The sequence below is a fragment of the Buteo buteo genome, chromosome 7 (assembly GCF_964188355.1).
Source record: "Buteo buteo chromosome 7, bButBut1.hap1.1, whole genome shotgun sequence".
Lineage (NCBI taxonomy): Eukaryota > Metazoa > Chordata > Aves > Accipitriformes > Accipitridae > Buteo > Buteo buteo.
In genome coordinates this window covers 31172712-31190982 of record NC_134177.1, presented here as the reverse complement: position 1 = coordinate 31190982, position 18271 = coordinate 31172712, and the positions used below count along the sequence as shown (strand labels likewise).

The 18271-nt window shown below is 46.1% G+C and overlaps 2 protein-coding genes across 4 annotated transcripts; both read left to right on the top strand.

Moving 5' to 3' along the window:
* The first annotated feature begins 473 nt into the window (after window positions 1-473).
* On the top strand, window positions 474-15434 carry LIPH (lipase H). 2 transcript variants are annotated; one of them, XM_075032195.1, is made up of 10 exons: window positions 474-2111; window positions 5984-6351; window positions 7072-7180; window positions 7291-7392; window positions 8404-8493; window positions 9615-9782; window positions 10674-10769; window positions 11747-11858; window positions 13481-13553; window positions 15156-15434. In XM_075032195.1, exons 1-10 carry the CDS (start codon window positions 2063-2065, stop codon window positions 15273-15275), a joined length of 1287 nt encoding a protein of 428 aa, XP_074888296.1. In that variant the 5' UTR covers window positions 474-2062; the 3' UTR covers window positions 15276-15434. The 2 variants fall into 2 exon arrangements, with proteins under 2 accessions (XP_074888296.1, XP_074888295.1); XM_075032194.1 differs by having other exon boundaries at window positions 13380-13553; window positions 15156-15414.
* Window positions 15435-15523: 89 nt separating this feature from the next.
* Window positions 15524-17905, top strand: TMEM41A (transmembrane protein 41A). Of its 2 annotated transcripts, none has more exons than XM_075032197.1 (5): window positions 15524-15722; window positions 15816-15969; window positions 16269-16430; window positions 16976-17114; window positions 17490-17905. In XM_075032197.1, exons 1-5 carry the CDS (start codon window positions 15625-15627, stop codon window positions 17633-17635), a joined length of 699 nt encoding a protein of 232 aa, XP_074888298.1. In that variant the 5' UTR covers window positions 15524-15624; the 3' UTR covers window positions 17636-17905. The 2 variants fall into 2 exon arrangements, with proteins under 2 accessions (XP_074888298.1, XP_074888297.1); XM_075032196.1 differs by having other exon boundaries at window positions 17458-17905.
* Window positions 17906-18271: the final 366 nt, after the last annotated feature.

Here is an 18271-nt window from a genome sequence, read left to right as displayed (position 1 = left end):
AGGTAATCTGTAAACACAGGTGGTTATTTGAACTCCTCATCTCAGGATTTGATGGTGGTGGTGGACAGCATTTCCAGTACTGACATCCTGGGTATGTTTGCCAATACGCATACTGTAAACAGTCTAATTTATGCTAAAATAGTGGTTACTCAAAATCATTGTCTTTAGAGGGAACACTGAGAGTTACAAGGAAGAGCCTGACAGTCCCAGTGTACCACCTATTGAACTGATGGCCACTTGGATGAGCTGTCTCAGGTGGGAAATGGAAATCTGAGGAAAGTGATAGGGAAAAGAAACAAGTGGGTCTTGGCTTCAGGCAATAAATTATTACCTCTTTTTGTGCTGAGAAGAAAGGCAAGGCCCTCTTGATTTCTTTATCTCATTTTATCTCTGATTCTCAAATGTCTTTTGCAATAGGTAAAAGCCTTCCGTTCATCTTGCTTGTTTCCCTGTTGGACCGATTCCTTCACACCATTGGCAGAACTTGCTAAGGAGAAAATATTTTGACACAGTTTAGGATTACTGGTAGAGGTGAGAAAGGAACTGGAAGGAAAAGAATGTTTTGAATTATTTTCTTTTGCCAGTGCATCAGAAAAAGCACTTCCCTGGAGCTTGCAGATTCCAGATTCCACACAAGTTTTTTGGTGTCTTTTTCTCAGTGTTTATCCTCTTCAAAATAACAAAAAACAACTTTTGCCTGTGTGATTACCAAATGGAATCACAGTACAGCACATGTCCTGTGAGACTGCAATTGCTGAGCTGCATGAGATGGAGAGCTCACAGTAGTTGTGAAAAAATTGTGTGTTGCTGGGTGCCCGCCTCTGTCTGAGGAGTAATGCATGCCTGCAGCAGACAAGCAGCATGCACTTGTCTGAACAAGAAGGAGCTGCAGACAGCCAGCAGGCAGAGTTAAGGATTAACCCAAGAATTAGCAAAGTCAAAAAGCTTAATACGTACAGCATGGACCAAAGAAACAGCTATGCAACTGGGAACTGTAATAGTTCAGCTCCTCATTGGATCATCACCAGGGGGGAAAAAACAGAGCCTGTGCTTAATGAGATGTTTCTGATCCTCCCCCTGTTCCCTTTCCCTGGCCTATGTTAGAAGAATTTGCTAAGAAAACATTAGGCAAAGCTACCACACAGCTTCTATCCAGCAGCCACCCCTGCTCTCTCTCCCCTCCCCTCTCTCACCCCTTTACAAACTCTCCACCACCTTCATCTTTCCAATTTTTCCACTAGATATTCCAGCTCTGATTTCAGACTTCCTTTTGTGCCCCGACAGTTGTCTTTGCATCTGCCATCTTCTTCCTCCCCTCCAGCAGGGAAAAAAAAGCCCTTCTTACTTGAATTAGAGCTGAATTCATGAGATTCCAGCAGGTCTGCAAGAAAATGTGGTGGGGATGCCAGATGTACAACTGTCATCCAAGACAGCAGTTGCTTGGCAGCCCAATGGAGACCCAGATTGACTGGTACCTTCCCTTTGTCATGACATAGTGCTGTGCATCCACCTCCTGCCTGAGGTGACAGGGTCTTGTAGGTTAGCAGGGATGCTGGGCCACAGTGCTCAGAAAAGCCGGAGGGACATGGGAGAGTAGGGATTGTCATGAATGCTACCAGCATAGCGCCCTGTGAAACCAAGTGCTGGCCCTGCCCAGATGCTTATCATACTAGCAGTGACACCTATGATCTTCACTGCCTTTTGATATTCTTTGGGAAAGACAAATAGACACGCAATAATTTCCTTAGTTTCAACACGTTTAGTCAACTTGCTGCTTACAGCATGATACCAAACCATTTGTGTCTTTGATTAGTCATTCCCCAGGGCAAACTATATTTAAAATAAGGAAACCCAGTAGAATAGAAGGTGCCCCACCTTTTTAAGAAGAAGCTTTAGTTGTATAACTAAAGACTAGTCTTCATTTCTTGGCTGGTAACTTCCTCCTTCCACCACACCTACTGTTACTGGCAGAAAAAAAAGAGCAAACTTGTCAGAGACAGCAGACACATGCCAAAGAAGTGGTAAAATCTTTTACCTGTAGAAGTTCCATGTGGAAGTCCATATGCTGAGGCTGTGTGTCTTCATCTACCTTTTGTATGGGGTGAAACCAGGTAAGAAATCAACCTTTTGTTTTGAATGTTTTTGTCAAATATAACACACTTTCTGTGCTTTGCAGAAACATGAATATATCTACCCTCTGCATTATAAGTTACTGTGTAGGGGTTTTCGCTAGCATTATTTATCTTGCCAAAGCAAATTATACTGGTTACATGAATGTAGTCAGCTCTCATAGTTCCAAATGTAAAACCAGAAGTCATTTTTATTATCTTTTCCTCACTTTGCAAACACTTCTCTTCTGTAAGTACTATCCATCGACACTGAAAATATCATTCGAAATCTTCAGAGAAGAATGATTTCTTTTCAGCAGTGTCTTATGTGACAGACACGAAGGATGAATTACCATTTATGAACAATAAGCTTCATTTGATATCCTCACAGCCCTATCAAGAATCAAACTGTGTAAGAAAAAACAAATGTACTACCTTGTGTTAGCATACACATGGGAGCAAGTCAAGTTATAGCTCTCTGCTTTGTAGGGAAAACAAACAGGAATTAAAAAAAACACCAACAACCAAACAAAAAAACCAACCAAACAGTATTCTTATAAATACTAACTTATTTCATCAGGTTCTCTGGGGTAATTGTGGGGTCACATTTTGCTTAGTTTGTTAAATATGCTGTAGGAAATGTTGTCAGAAGAAGTGGAAAAATAGAATTGTCTGAAAAGGCACTGAGGAAACCCAGTGAGATACGGAAGACCAGTTTAAGAGGCAGAGGGCACACTCTGTGGAAAAGCAATGGAAATCTTCACTAATGCTACTGAGATTTGCTGTGTGGTAGTGAAGTGTGCTTAAAGCTGAAGATTCTTTATTGATGCATAAGACCAGTCTGTTGTAACACACCGTAAAAAACCCAGGCAAGGTGACAGTGTTTTGAGTGTCAGTGAAACTGCGGACAGATACAGAAGCAGCAACATGCTTATCTGAGGTCCATGCAAGGTGTTGACTGGGTGAGCAGCCCCCTTCAGGGGCTCTGTGTGGCAATACAGTCTCCCAAGGACCACAGCTAGGACAACTACAAATCTGAACAAGTGACCACTGACCCACTGAAGTGAAAATCTGCTGGAACTTCACTTTGCAAGAGGACAGACTGGTGGAGTTAAAAAATTCAGCTACTATTCTATTCATGCAGACAGCCTCAGTGTCACAGCCCCAAAATGCCACTATTGCAAACCCTGCCTGTCCGTAGGATGAACATCCAGGACAGAAGGAAGAAAAAGCCTCCAAACACCATGTCCAAGAAAGGAACGAGAGAGACCAGGGGAAGGCAGGAACATGGGTTTAACAGCTTGGTATGCCCCCTGATACAGGTGCTGAGATGTCAGAGCACCTTGCCCTGGAAACTAGTGTTTGCCGTCCTATTTTACATATCAGAAAGCTGAGCAGAGGGAGAAAAGTGAATTGCCTGAGCCTGTTCAGCAGGCTAATACCCAAGACAGTGCTAGGAGTGCATTAATGGGACACTGGGTTAATTGCCACATTTATTCACCTTTCCTGGAGGGAAGTGGTCTGTTGGACACAGGTTAAGCACAGTGCCAGGGTGTAGGTTTCCAACTCACTTATTTGCTTGCAGACTTAATCTCAATAAGCCTCTTGCCCCATCACAGAAATCGTGTTGGAGTTTCAAAGACACTTCCAGCCATTTGGGTAGGATTCACTGTGCTTATCAGAATGAAGAGCAAAGCCAGGATAACTGGCTCTCCTCATGTGTCAGCTTTTGTAACACATGGTGGATGAGTCTGGGATACAAACCAGCCTGCCAGAAGAGAAGCTGGCAGGTTTCCCCCCACTATTAGCACTGATCTAATTTTGTTATTCAAAATACAACAAATCTAACAGGCTTGGTGCAGATATAACAAAGCTTTTTAAACAGTTCCTGTGTTAGGTATTAGCAAATGCTGATCAGCTCTTTAAAAGCTCTTCTTTACCAGAACATTTGGGCTGTTCTGGTGACAAACACAGTGCTCCTCTGGGCAAGTCTCAGCATGATGCAGGAGATATAGAAACAAATCAAGCAATCAATGCAATCTTCCACCATATAGAAGTAATTTTTGTCTGGCATTTCTGCCTGTATTACTACAGTTTCAGTGGCAGTAAAGATGATTAACAATACTATATAATACCATACAATAACTAAACCAATTTCTAGTTATTAGCAAAAAATAAATATAACTATTTTTTTTTTATGTTGCAGTAGCACCTAGAGGACAGTGGTTAAGTATCACTGTGTATGCTGGTGTATATCAGCAAAAAATGGTAAATTTCCTTTGAGATTTCCACATGAGCAGTGTCATAGGAGAACTCTTGCTGCTGTTTCTCTGGAGCATCTTGGCATGGTAACTGTGGTAAGAGCAAGCTGGTCAGGAGACGGCCACCCAGGTCACCTTTACTCTTGCAAGCAGGGCCCAAAGTCACAGTGCCCCTGGGAGCCCTGATTGAAGCATTACAGAGGCAGAACACCCTCAGTTCAAAGGCCACTGATTTCAACCAATGTTCATTGGGCCTGGCTGAGAGTTCATTTTCCACTGCTCCTGTTCCACTATTCATATTTTACCATAGGCTTTATACAGGATGGACTCCATGGATTTCAAATGTTAAAATTTATTTCTGAATTTATAGTAGCAATTTAAAATATCCAGTTGGACTTAACTGCAACATCCTTTTAGCCTATTAACTTTTATTTCTGGAGCTCCTGGGGTTTCTACAAAGTAATTAGCAGAACTATGGCAACTGAGCAGATTATTTTATGTGCTGGGCACATAGCATTTATATCACTCTCATGCTGCTGATTTCCATAGGAGAAAAGGGAAAGTTGCTCATAGAAACTGAGAGTTTCATCATTTAGAAATTAAAATGCACAGAGTATTGGAGATTTGCTAAAGCACAATTAGATTACAGCTGCAGGTTTTCTAAACCCTTCTACCTACTGCACAGCCCTTTGAGCAACAAAGATCAGGAAGATTTCTCTAGCAACTGCAGACTGAGCAATTATTGCAGCCCAGGGCATATGTGTGAGAGACACTCTCTCCCACAACATTCTTCAATAAGATTAAGCGGATTTGGGGGAAAGGATTGTGAGCCAGGAAGAGGCTACAAAACCTGGGAGGGCCTTCATAAGCAGTGTCCGTCTGGAGACAGTTATTCCATTCCCTGCCAGTGCCCTGCTGGAGATTGTATTGGACTCTGAAGGCTCAGCTGGTGTTCTGTTGGAAAAGCAATGAACAAAGACAGGCTTTCAAATGGCAAAGACCATCAATAAAGCAAAAGTTACATAGAATTCAGTTACTCTTCAGCTGTGTATAAAGCAATATCAGTAACATATCTCATGCAGTCAAATGGTCTCCCATTTCACAGTCTGAAATAGCATGCTGCATCTGCAAATACAAATGAAGCATTGAGCTGCTCCTCACAACAGCAAAATCCTCTGCAGCTTGTCAGCTCCAGACTGGAGTTCCAAACCATAAGGATGTCTCTTTACCCTAGAGCCTGTCCAGAGCTTCTGGGTGTGCTCTCAAACCAATACAGCAGCCATCCTAGTTGTCAGTCTTTGATACCTTCCTCACACTAGTGGGATTTTTGGAGAGAGTCCATGCCATCTCCCAGCTGCTGGTGGAAGCAGGACTGTGCTGCTTCAGGGAATGCTGCTCTGAGAAGGTACACTTGCTGTCTTTGTTCCAATGTGGCAAGAAATCCTAAGATTCAGGATAACTCCAGCCATGAACATGATGGAGAGGAAAGGAGCAGCCCTAGCTCAGACAGCTCACAGCATGTGTTCCTGTGCCTGTGTAGGGCTGGCAGGTAGAAAAGGTCAAAGCAAACGCATTGGTGCTAACCTCAGGATTGCCACACTGTGCTCTTTTCAGATCCTAGGGAGACATGCCCTACATTCACAGCTCTCAGCATTGGCAACGCTTTGATAGGGACAGACCTGAAAGTGAAGCTGCTGCTCTACACCAAACTGAATCCAAACTGTGCTGAAGAGCTCGATTCAACAGCCTCCAAGTATCTAGATGTGACCAAAAAAACTACATTCATCATCCATGGATACCGACTCACAGGCTCTACCCCAGTCTGGATCCCTGACTTGGTACATCTTCTGCTTTCTGTAGAAGACATGAATGTCATCCTTGTGGATTGGAACCAGGGAGCAACAACTCTCATCTACAGTAATGCTTCCAGAAACTGCAAGAGAGTTGCTGAGATTCTGAAGAAATTTATTGATGAAATGTTGGTAAGTTGAACATTCACACTATGATATAGACATTAATGCACAGCATGTAAAGGGCACAAAGGAAGTGTTTTAAAACAGCAGGAGTCTGGGAAAAAAAACTCCTAAAAAGGAATACATTAATTTTTGGAAGTGCAGCTATACTGCAGTGCCAAATTCTACCCTTGGACTTGGTATGATGGTATTTTGTTGCAATATTCAGTTTACATTCAAAGGCTCTACATTTCTGAATACAAAACTCTACAGATATGTTTTCCCATACATGGAAACTCTATTTCTACTTTCTGGATGTCCAAAAGTCAGCTTATGGAGATCAGCTACAGTTCGCAGCTCCTCTAAGCTGCTGCACAGGCACAGTCAATGATGACACTGGACCATTAGGATCATTGTGTCTGCTAATGCCTTGCAGGAACCCCATGTGGGGCAACTGGAGTTGTACTCATGGGGCCCATGAATACTCACTCCTGTCCACATCTGTAGTTACTGCCCCAGGAAAGTACAACCATTGCCTGAACTGTTCTCATCGCAGCTCTTTCAGATATGAGCCTCAAACCTAAGTGCTGGTTGTACTGTGGGACTATTAAAGGGGGAATATTTACAAAGAGTGGAACACACCAAGGGAAAATGTGGGAAAAGTAGGGAGATGCATTTACATTCCTCCTCCTGACATATTTTATGCCTTTGATGTGCCTAAAATCTGTGACAAGTCCTCTTAAATCTCAGGTTGATGGAGCATCGCTTGACTCCTTGCACATGATAGGAGTGAGCCTGGGAGCGCACATCTCTGGCTTTGTGGGACAGATGTTTGATGGTACACTTGGAAGAATCACAGGTAAGCCCTTCCTCCTGTCAGTCCTTTTGTTTCGAAGATAGCTGTTCATGGTGAGCGGTGTGAGCTGCACACTACTAAAGTGATGCCGTAAGTGTGGTTTTGCATTGCAGGTCTTGACCCAGCAGGCCCCTTGTACAGAGGAAAGCCGCCTAGTGAGAGGCTAGATCCTACAGATGCACAGTTTGTTGACATCATTCATTCAGACACCGATGGTATGTGACGTTTCTCCTCTTTACCATTATGAGGAAACCTAGAGACTGATGGGGAGAACAGGAAAGCAAGGGCTCTGGTAGGCAGCAGTGCTGGGGAAGATCCTTGCTCCTTCAGCCCAGGAGGACAGCAGCTTACTTCACTGGTGCTGTGAAGGGGTCTGTGGTGCTGTGTTGCCCACACTGTCATCAGCACTCCCTTGGGAGCTGCTGTTTTATTTGCATTTCAAAACATGCTGCTGGTCTATAGCAATTAAAGCCTTGTGGCCCATGAAGTAGAAGGACTTAGGCACTAGTGCAGGAGTGCCCTGTTGCTACCACAGCACACAGTCCTGCCAGAGCAGTTCCACGCTAACACTGCACTGTGGGGTCAGGCTGCCCCACAGCACGCAGCATCTCAAAAGCTAGTCACACAGCTCAATGCCTTGCACAGCGGATCAGTTATCCCCAACCCTGTGGCTCCCTGCATGATGCTTCCAGTCTTCATCCCACCTCCTGTGGGCTAAACCTTCCTCTGGGGCAAATCTGAAATCTCCCTCAGCCCTCTCCCTGGTGCACAGCACACCTTCACATCCACAGCCAGGCCAGCAGTGTGATGCAAACCCTTCACCCTGCTCCCACTGGCATCCCACCCCTAGCACTTGGCTTTCCCACCTCACTGCTGCCTCTCGTCCTCTCCCAGACCCTCCAAGAACTCGGGACTTCAGCAGCACAGCAATATCCAGTCTTTCACATTCTTTTTCCTCTCCCACAGGCAGTGACACAAAAAGCCAAATTTTGTACTCTCAGATGCACAAACTTATTTTAGGTATTTGATACCATTGCTAAAATGACACAGCTGGGTCACAGCCATTTGGCCTGCTGTCTAAATAGATGAATGACATTAATATTCCTGCACAGGCAGGCATCCTAGAGCTAAATAACTATTATTTTTTCCAGTTAGTTTCTTTTCCTTCTTCTGCATTTTATGATGTAATATTCCCTCCCTTCACCTCCGATATTTTCTTTTGTCAGGACTAGGCTACACAGAAGCACTAGGCCACATAGACTTCTACCCCAATGGCGGGACCGACCAGCCTGGCTGTCCACTGACAATATTTTCTGGTAATTAATTCTGCCTTGAATTGCACAAATACTGACAAAATGTTTCCAATCAGAAAAGAGAGGAAGGCCAGAGAAACATCACGACTGCTTAGAAAAGACATGAAAACCATATTCTGGGAAAGCCATGAAAGCAATCTATTCCCAGCACTGATGTGGCACACTGACGTAACAGGAGTTTAGCTGATGTGCACCAGGCAGACATAGGAGTCAGGGGTGATCCTTCTGCTCTCTGTCACAAATGCAAATGGGATTACTTTTCCGTGCAAAAAGTCATCAGGTAGATTTATGTCTTCATTTTGTGACTATGTTAAGAAAACCTGTGGGATTTTTTTTTTTAATTACTTAGAACACACACAAAACCCCAAGGACTAGCAACAGCAAGAACCTGTTCAGAAAACAGGTTCAAGATGAATGTGGTGTAGGCAGTTATACGGAATCCAATGCGCCTTTCTTGGCAGTGACAGTCAGTGCAATCTGGCAGGTAAAGCCCTAGTCTTGAATGCAAGAAAGCTTTTTGCCTTTCCAGCCCGGCAGCCAAACTGGTTTTGTGAAAGCTGGGTGAAGAAGATACCTCACAGAAGGAAAGGCAGTAAGGTGAACTCAGACCTTATCAGATCTAAGGGAATCTATGTAGGAAACCAGCCTGAAACAAATACCAATAGGAAATGAGGCTTCACTCATTTTGCTGCCCATGCAACATGTCATTTTATTAGTTATGTCTTTCTAAAGAGTTTTTTAAACAAAAATGGCAAAGCCATGTGCCAAAAAATGCAATATCCAGCTGTCAGGCCTGAGCTCAGAGAGAAAACACCTGAAATGGAGAAGGATCCATAGCTGGATCCTCTGGAACTGCAGCAACAATACAAACAAATATGTTTTTAAAACCAAAAAAGACAAGAAGAAAAGTAAAGTAGACATAGGCAGAGCTGAGTGCACTCAAAGGGAGAGGCTAGTGCCCACCTACTGTTCTGCCACAGCCCAGTGCTCCCCAGTGCAATGCTGTCTTCAGGCTGGTCAGTGACTGTCCACTGGTGTGTCCTTTTTTTTACTAGTGCATTAATACTGTTTTCAGGAAGCATGAGGATTGCTAACAATATGTTTCTTCCCTATGTATGATTGAGGATTGCAGTATTTTAAATGTGACCACCAGAGGTCTGTTTTCCTGTTCATGTCATCCCTGAAACAGAACTGCAATATTACTGCATACCCGTGTGACTCCTACAGAAATTACAGGAACGGCAAATGTACCAGCTGTGAAACTTTTTGGCCTATGCCATGCCCCATTGTAGGTAAGGATCTGGGGAATGTAAATACATCCTGAATACACGTGTCTGACAGAGCTGCCCATCATTACTGTAACTTGGTGTGTGACAAATGTTTTGCTAAAGGACTAACACAACATGGTGCTTTGCAAAAGCATGTAAGTTATTTCCACTGAGGTTTTCAGGATCATCTCTCCTTGACTTCTGCAGAGCTACAAGCTTCTGCTGCAGGAAAAAGAGGCCTGAGAAATTTCCCTGCTCTTTGTACAGTCACATCGTGTTGTGATCTAGAACAGAAAACCACATGTAAAGGATACAGAACTAGAAAAGCCAAAACAAGACTTGGGATCTTTACGCTAAAGTCGCAGAAATGATGAATTAAAGTCTATTAGCTGTGCAGTTTGAGGGATAGGGGCATGTTCTTGCTAAAATAGAATCTCTTCTAAGAGATTTTCAGCACCACAAACCCCTCTTGATTCTAAAAGGAATGGCAGAGGGGTGAACAAAGGGTATTCTGCTTTTTTGTAACTGACCCTCAGAGGTGTCCCAGCCTGGATGTGACAGCCCAGCTTCAGGCTGCCATTTCTGAAATTTTGATGCTTTGACACTTCCAGAAATGAGCTTGCAAAGCTGAGCGTATGGTTTTCATTCTGCACTGCAGATGTGGAAAAAGATCAATCTTAAAATAAGTGCTGAACAGTAATCAGGCATATTTAGACACCCAGTTGGCTTTAGTTACACAAGTAAAATTAAGCCCTTGTATAAGTCTACAGAGTAAAGGAGCATGTGTCACAGTAACACCTTGCAGCTGGAAAGCAATATATTATTTCTTAAATACTTGCTTTGTTATTTTCAGCAATTTAGTTGCTTATATACCTATGCAGTAACTCTGTTTCATTTTCAAACTGTCATCTATAGGCTATTATGCCCATAAGTGGAAAAGCTATTTAACACAACAGAGCCATCCAGTGACAAGGATGTTTTTTGATACAGCGGACAAAGAGCCATTTTGTAGTAAGTGACTAAGATTTCTGAGATGATTTTTCTTTGTGTATTGTCTCCTCCAGCAACAGCCAAGCAGAGATGGTTAGTTGTTATTGGCATCATAGCCAGCATTTTAGAAACAAAGCCAGCGGCTGCTGGATAGAATTGTGTCCATCTGCAGTCTTGCCATTACATTCCTTATCTGCAAACTTGCCTGGTGCTGTGAAAGCCAACTACTCGCTAGACACGTGCAAGAACAGGCTCACCTTGCTTACACTGCTAAGAAATAAGTTGAGAACATGCAAATGAAGCATAAAAGGGTAGTTCCTAAACTGTGTTTTAAAACAAGACATCACTCTTGTGCAAGTAAGAGGTGTGCGGGAACGATGACAGTCAAAGATGTCCTCTGAGCTGAACAGGTAAAAAAGCTACCCTGGACAAAAGTGAAAGGCACAGGGAAAGGGCCCAGGCAAGGGGGAATCAGTGAAAAAAGGTTTCACCCTCATGATCACCAACATACCAAGCCATGGGCAGGGATTATGGCCTGAGCTCCAGTGCTGGTCAGCAAGTGAATTCAGTGAGTTACAGATCAAAGAGCAGGCGGTTCTGCTCCTTGACAGAGAAGACAAATGAAGGATGCTGACAACAGAAATGAAGGGGATCAGAGGCAGACAGGAGAAACAAAAGGCAATCTAAAAATGAATGGTGAAAGGCGGTGTGCTGAAAGCTGTATAGAGAGACCATCTTGCATGCCACTTGTGTAACCCTTGCTCTAGTGCTTTCCCAGACATCTCTTAATATTTCTATTAGAAATCTCTGCAAAGGAAGATGGCAAGCAGGAAGGAGAAATAAATTTTAGAGTTAAATTGAACAGGTTGTGTCAGATGAGCAAATGGGAGAAAGATGCACTCTACCTGCAGCTCAGCTCCCAGACAGGCATACAGCTGGGCTGGAAAGCAGAGCAAGTGTACAGAGTCTAACCGTGCTCACTTTCTCTCTTGCCTCAGTTTATCACTACTTTGTGGATATTATTACATGGAACAAAGACACCAGAAGAGGCACCTTCAGCATTGTATTAGCTGATGAAACTGGGAAGAAGGCAGAATCTAAAGTTAATCCGTAAGTCCTACCAATCTGATGATCTGTAAATGTTAGCAAATCACTTGGTACAACTGCATCTGGGAGGAGGCAAGATATCCTCCTCTAATTTCTCTGCTGATACTTGATAGCATACATGCCTTAGGGCTTTCCTGGTCCTATGCGATTTTCACAGACTCCCCCAGCACACACCAGCTCACAACCCAGCCCTTTGGTTTGGACCCTTCTCAGTCATTTTAAGGACCGAAGTGGACAATCTCAGCCAGCAGCATGGCTGTCCTAGGCTTCCACTAAAGCAAGAGGAAAAAAAACATGTCTCCCCCTTTCCTTCCCCTTCCAGGGAGTGTTCCATTCTAGCTCCAGGTGCCCAAGACAGCTGGAATGAACCTGGGCCTGAACATGTAACATCCAAATCAATTCATTCCACCTGGAGAAGCAAATTAATGACTGGTGTTTATGTGGACATGCAAATTCCTGATTGATCTAAACATACTTCAGCCAAACAAGTCCTGCTCAACTAGTTTTCCCAAGTGTCTCTAATTGTGTATTCTCTCAGCCATATCTGCTTGCACCGGAGCAATCTGCATAGCTCCCTGGGGCTGCACAACAGGACCACCCACTCTGCCAAGTGTATGACAGCCCACCAGGCAGCATGCTTACACACACACACACCATGAACACCTTTGACAGGTTAAAACTTGTCCTATTTGTCAGGCCTCCTAAAACTTCTAAACAAGGCCAGTCATTTTGCGTGTTGCACGGGGATACACTTCCAGTCACATCTGCGCTCTTCACCTTCATCAGGGAAACCTTAAACTATGGCCATACTACCGGCATTTTTGCAAGAAGCTCTGCTGCTTTTGCACCAAGATCGATGCAGTTTTCAGGCAAATCTCAAAGTGGAACTGGCTATTCTGTCAAAAAGGACCGAGGTCAAACCCCAGTCCTGCAAGACTTCATGTCTTTAAGCCTGTGCTATTTTCCTATCCTGAGAAGCTGGATTACTCTTTGTTAATTCTGGACAACGCTGCATTGTTTCACAGATGCTTGTGCTGCATTTGCCAGAAAAGAACTACCAGAAATTTAATTAGGGGCATTAATACCTCCAAGGTAACAGTCTTCCATTTGTAGAGCTACCTCAGCCATACAGCATTGTTACAGATTTTTATATACGGCAACATATTCTGCAAATTCCATGGATGACTCAGTGTTCAGGTCTGCACAGACAGCCAAGTACAAACACCATTTAGGTCTAGTCCACTCAGGTTCAAAGCAGAATCACAGTAAGGATTCTGGTTTGGGACCAGAGCAAATGGCATCAGACCTCTGTGTCCCCACTCCCGCCCCAAATAACTGAGTGCAAAAGTGGCTGAGCAGGTTCACACCTGGAGACCTGAATCCATACCCTTTTCCTGTAAATCAGAAACTACTCATAAGTTCAGTCTTCCTCCCCCAGCACTGTTTCTAATATTATACTGAATGTATTAAAAATGGTGCTATTCCCTCGGTGACTCTCCGACACCTTGTCTGCTTTATCTTTAGAGAAGCTACAGCCTTTTGGCAGTACAACCAAATCACATTGCTAATTGGATTCGACCAGGATTTTGAAAATATAGAAAGAATTTCCTTGACATTTTCCACAGGATCTGTCACTGGCCCAAAATTCAAACTCAGGATTCTCCAAATGAGGTTCCGGTCACTTACAAATCCAGAAAGGTAAGCAGATGTTTACAAACCATTTCTATTGTTGCAGACTGGACAGAAGTAAATGAATCTCCCAGATTCCTGGCCTTGCTGAGTTTGTCCAGAAGAATTAGATCTATTTCACATTTAATAATTCTTGTACACGTATCCTGGGAATAAATTCCTCATGCACACAAACCCCATAGCTGAATACCTACTTGAAAACAGAGGTTGTCTTATTGTACTGAAAACATGTAAGTAGTGGTCTGACTCTGATGTGGTCTGACATTTTAACCTTTGGTCAGGAAAATGACCTTTGAGAAGCTGCCCAGGCCTGAACTCTGGGCTGAAAGTAAATGCAACTCTCAGGGAAATAGATGTCCAGCCCCAAATACACATGTTATATCCCAGTCAATTTCTATGTCCAGTCAAGCAGGGAGATTAATTTACTCCTAGAATTCCAGTAACTGGGAGCTGCTGGCCGCTATGCCCCAAGGCACTGACTACTGCCCACAACATCATGAGGTACCTACCAGGTCATTTGCTGATGAGATTTCTACAGCCGCTTCAGTCACCTTGTTACCCTCTGTCTGCTCTGCGGTCCTACCCTTAAGCTTCCCTGATTTCTAGGGCACCTTTGGAGGACAGGATCTCTGCCTGAGCTCAGCAAGTACAGAATCTCTTAGGCTGACCTTGTATGCAAGGAGAGTATGTGGACATCAAGCCATACCATGCTTTAAATTTGGGTTAAAATGAGGATTGCATATCATAGAGAACAGTGAAGCAAAAAAAGGACAGAGCTGCAGAACATGTTTCTTTGCATTTCATGAAGGTCTGCTACCCTTATCCTAGCCTTGGAATAAGGAAGAGATTGTGTATGTCTAATAAGCAATGTCCTTCTGCAGCTCCCCCTTGCTGACGCTCCCTTTCTCCTGTCCTACATCTCCACAGTCACTTCCAGCCCCAGATCCACATTCAGCCTTTTAAAAAGTAGATTAAAACGCCCAAATATTTCATCAGAGATTGACCACTCTCCCCTAGGAGGGGCTGCTACAGGCTGCAAGTACAGCTTGATGGTAATCAGTCACTGCCATGGGGAGGGATGTCCTGCCCTCTCTCCTTCCCTGTTCCAGGGCTAACGTTCATGTGTTCCCAGATGAAAGCCTAAGTATTTCCTCTGTTTTTCGGCTGGGCTAGCTCTAAGCCAGCCCAATGCCCAGTCCCAGCGCAGAGTGGGCAACACAATCCCTAATGCTGACACCAGGGAATTGGCAGGAACACAAAGGTGAACTGGAAGGACCACCCCATTCAGTGGACACCCAAGTGTAGACTGGCTTAAAGGGAACCACAAACTCAGGAGCCAATACCTCAGTTTGCTTGCTGGCTTTTGTGTTCTTTTTTCCACAAGGAAAAGCAAAAGATAACGTAGAACAGAATGAAAATATACTCAGTGTATCCCTGACCTCGGTAAGGCTTAAAGTCAACCTCACTTTAGGTGGACTTCAAGCCAGTTGTCTTGAGAATGTGACTTATTTTACATAAGCCTCCATCCAGCATGGTGGGAGACTTGAGTGGGGGACGATACAAGAAAAGCCAATTTTTCACTTTTGGCTCATATTGACTGCTTTTATGCAGACCGCAGCTGTGCAGATACGACCTTGTCCTGATGGAGAACACCAGAAAAACCTTCAAGCCCGTCCCATGTTGGAGCGGGAGCTAAGACCCGAACGTGTCACTTCTGCACGTTATGTCTGAAGGCGGCAGCCATTTTCTCAGCTGTATGGGGACTCACCTGAAAGTTCCTCAGCACCTTCTGCGGAGACCAAGCGGCAGCGCGGTGCGGCCCTCTTGTCAGGCAAAGATTTATAAACGGGGCTGCAGAAGCGACCAAAAAAACGACGGCGTTGTGTGTTTTTGAAGCACGCTTCTGCGGCGCAGCCGGCTTCGCGCCCGGGGACGAGCGAGCTCCCGCCGCTCCCTCAGGCGCGGAGCCCCCAGCGCCCGCCCTGCCCGCAGCCCCGCCCCGCGCCTGCGCGTCCCGCTGCGCTCCCCCGGGGTAGGCGGGGGCGGGCCAGCCGGCGGCAGCGGCGGGTCCCATCGCGGGATGTGGCGGCGGCTGGCCGGGCTGCTGCTCGTCTTCGCGGCCGCCACGGCCGCCCTCTGGCTGCTGTCGTCCCGGCTGAGCGCGGGGCAGGCGCGCAGGTGGGTGCGGGCGCGGGGGGGGGACCGGGGGGGGCGGTGCGAAGGCGAGGCGGGCCGGTGCTCCGGGTCTCCCCGTGTTCTTCCCCGCCCCAGGCCGCTGCGGTTCCCGTCGGACCTGGAGGAGCTGCGGGAGCTGGCCGAGGCGCTGCGGGACTACGAGCGGCAGCACGGGGGCGCGGCGCTGGCCCTCTTCTGTGCCGCCTACCTCTACAAGCAGAGCTTCGCCATCCCCGGCTCCAGCCTCCTGGTACGGCCGCCTGGCGGGAGGGTGGCGGCGGGGCCGGGGGCGGAATGCAGGGCGGGAGCCGGTACGGAGCCCTCAGAGGGCCCCCTTTGCCCCCAGTCCCGGACCAGGCCCTGCCTGCTGGGGCAAGGTGCAAGGTCGGTGCCTTGCTGGGTGAGTCACAGCTCTGCAGGGACAGGAGACGGGTCTGCCCGAGGCCTTCGAGAAGCCAGAGCGGCCGAGGCCGAAGGCAGCCAGGCTGAGGGGACACGCGCGTGTGCGTGTCCCCGGGCTCCCTCTCACTCGGTGCTGTGCCCTGGCAGAACGTTCTGGCTGGAGCGCTGTTCGGGCCGTGGACCGGGCTGGTGCTGTGCTCAGCCCTAACATCTGTGGGAGCGACCTTCTGCTACCTGCTCTCTGGCGCGTTCGGAAAGCAGTTTGTCGTCTACTACTTTCCTGATAAAGTGGCTCTGCTGCAAAGAAAGGTAAGCAGCCATGGTTCTGCAGACGCCCAGAATGGCCCCTGGGCGAGGCTGCCTTTTTGGGTTGACTTAGTAAGAAAATGAATACGCGCAGGGGATGCATCAGGTCGGTTAAGGGCCACCTCTGACACAATCTAGGAGCAGACTGCTCTCTTGGGAGCAAGGCTGTTTGCAAAGGGGGTGCATGGAAAATCCCAGATCCCAAAAAAAAATCAGAAGTAAGATAATGGATTAATTGGGAAGCCCCTGTGCTCGAGACCTGCCTCTACCCATCCTGTGCTGCACTGTATGGCTGGAGGTGGCTCTGCTGGTGACTTCCCAATCTCTCATTCGGGTTAGATCCCATTTTCATCACTTGCATGGAAGGACCTGGCTCACCACTAGGCTCCCAAACATACATACATAAAGCTGCCACTTTTCATCAGTTCTGGACCGATGCTATGTTGCAGCATGTTAGAAGAAAACTTACATTCACTTTAGTATCGTGGCCATTCAGGTGTTACTGCTGTCTGAAGAGCCGAAATAATTTGGAACGTTTCTCTTGGCAGGTAGAAGAGAACAGGAGCTGCTTATTTTTCTTCTTGTTGTTCCTGAGGCTGTTCCCCATGACACCAAACTGGTTTCTGAATCTCTCAGCTCCCATTTTAAACATCCCTGTGTCCCAGTTCTTCTTTTCTGTTCTCATCGGTAAGGCCTGGGGAGGCTGTCTGAGGGGGCAGCGTGACATTGCCTCTCTCCTTGTCACCGAGCCTCAGGTAGCATACTGAGCTGGGGAAGGTAGAGCGGCAGGGTCATAGCTGTGACTCTGCCCCATTTAAATGTTTGCCTTTGTGCTGCCCTTATAATTGGAGGTCTTGGAGCATTCTGCAAATATGTGTGCGTTGCCAATGCAGTTTTGAATCACACCCCGTTATTTCTGTTATGAGCGCAGACCCCTGTGTCTGGCCTTGGGCAAGGACATGTCTGAGCTAATTTTACCTGGGGGGGGGATGATAACAGGCTTTTTTTTTTTCTTCTCTGATTCTTCCAGGTCTTACACCGTATAATTTCATCTGTGTCCAGACAGGAGCCATTCTGTCACAAATCACCTCTTTGGATGCCATTTTCTCCTGGGACACACTGCTCAAACTGCTTGCGATGGCTGTGGCAGCATTGATACCAGGGACCCTCATCAAGAAATACAGCAAGAAGCACTTGAAGCTGGATGAAGACAAGCATGCTCAGTTACTCAATGGCAAAAAGAGCTTGTGATAGCTCAGGTGCCCCAGATGTTGGGGGACTGCCTCATAAAAGCTGCAGGTCTCTGTTCCTGGGGTTTATATTCTGCATGCTCACTGCCACCGTGGACCAAGGACAATTTCAGTTTTTAATCGTTCTTCTTGTCTAAGAGTAGGTGTAAGGTTCTTATTTTTAATGAATGTTTAACTGTGCATGTGTCTGCACGGAGAGCGCTATACAGGGGCTTTGTGAACACTTCAGTTAATTTGCCTGTTTCCTTTAAATCAGCCTGTGCCTCCAGTGTAGCTGAGGGCGTTGCCAGCCCACTGCAAATGTATTAGCAATGGAAAAAAAAAAAATCAAGAGTATTAGCATCCTGTGAGGAAGGCAAATCAGAACCCCTTAGTTCCTCCCAGCTCTTGAACACAGGGGGCAAGCACCATGCTCCCTGTGGTCTCCTTACCAGCCCAAGACACAGGCTTCCCTTGGGCTCCTGCACTTCCTACCAAGTCCAGCTTTGTGAGCCCAGCTAGTCTTGATGGTGTAACTGATGTGGCAGCAGACAGCTGCTGCTCTGAGAGTGAGGCAGGCTGGTTTTCTGGCCAGCCTCATCCCTTGGCACCATA

Excerpts from the sequence above, each read along its gene's own strand:
- LIPH (XM_075032194.1), top strand. The coding sequence starts at position 2,063 with ATGCTGAGGCTGTGTGTCTTCATCTACCTTTTGTATGGGGTGAAACCA. Across the intron at positions 7,393-8,403 it reads CATTCATTCAGACACCGATG|GACTAGGCTACACAGAAGCA; the intron begins GTATGTGACGTT and ends TTCTTTTGTCAG. Across the intron at positions 8,494-9,614 it reads TCCACTGACAATATTTTCTG|GATTGCAGTATTTTAAATGT; the intron begins GTAATTAATTCT and ends TGTATGATTGAG.
- TMEM41A (XM_075032196.1), top strand. The coding sequence starts at position 15,625 with ATGTGGCGGCGGCTGGCCGGGCTGCTGCTCGTCTTCGCGGCCGCCACG. Across the intron at positions 15,723-15,815 it reads AGCGCGGGGCAGGCGCGCAG|GCCGCTGCGGTTCCCGTCGG; the intron begins GTGGGTGCGGGC and ends TCCCCGCCCCAG. Across the intron at positions 17,115-17,457 it reads CTTCTTTTCTGTTCTCATCG|GTCTTACACCGTATAATTTC; the intron begins GTAAGGCCTGGG and ends TGATTCTTCCAG.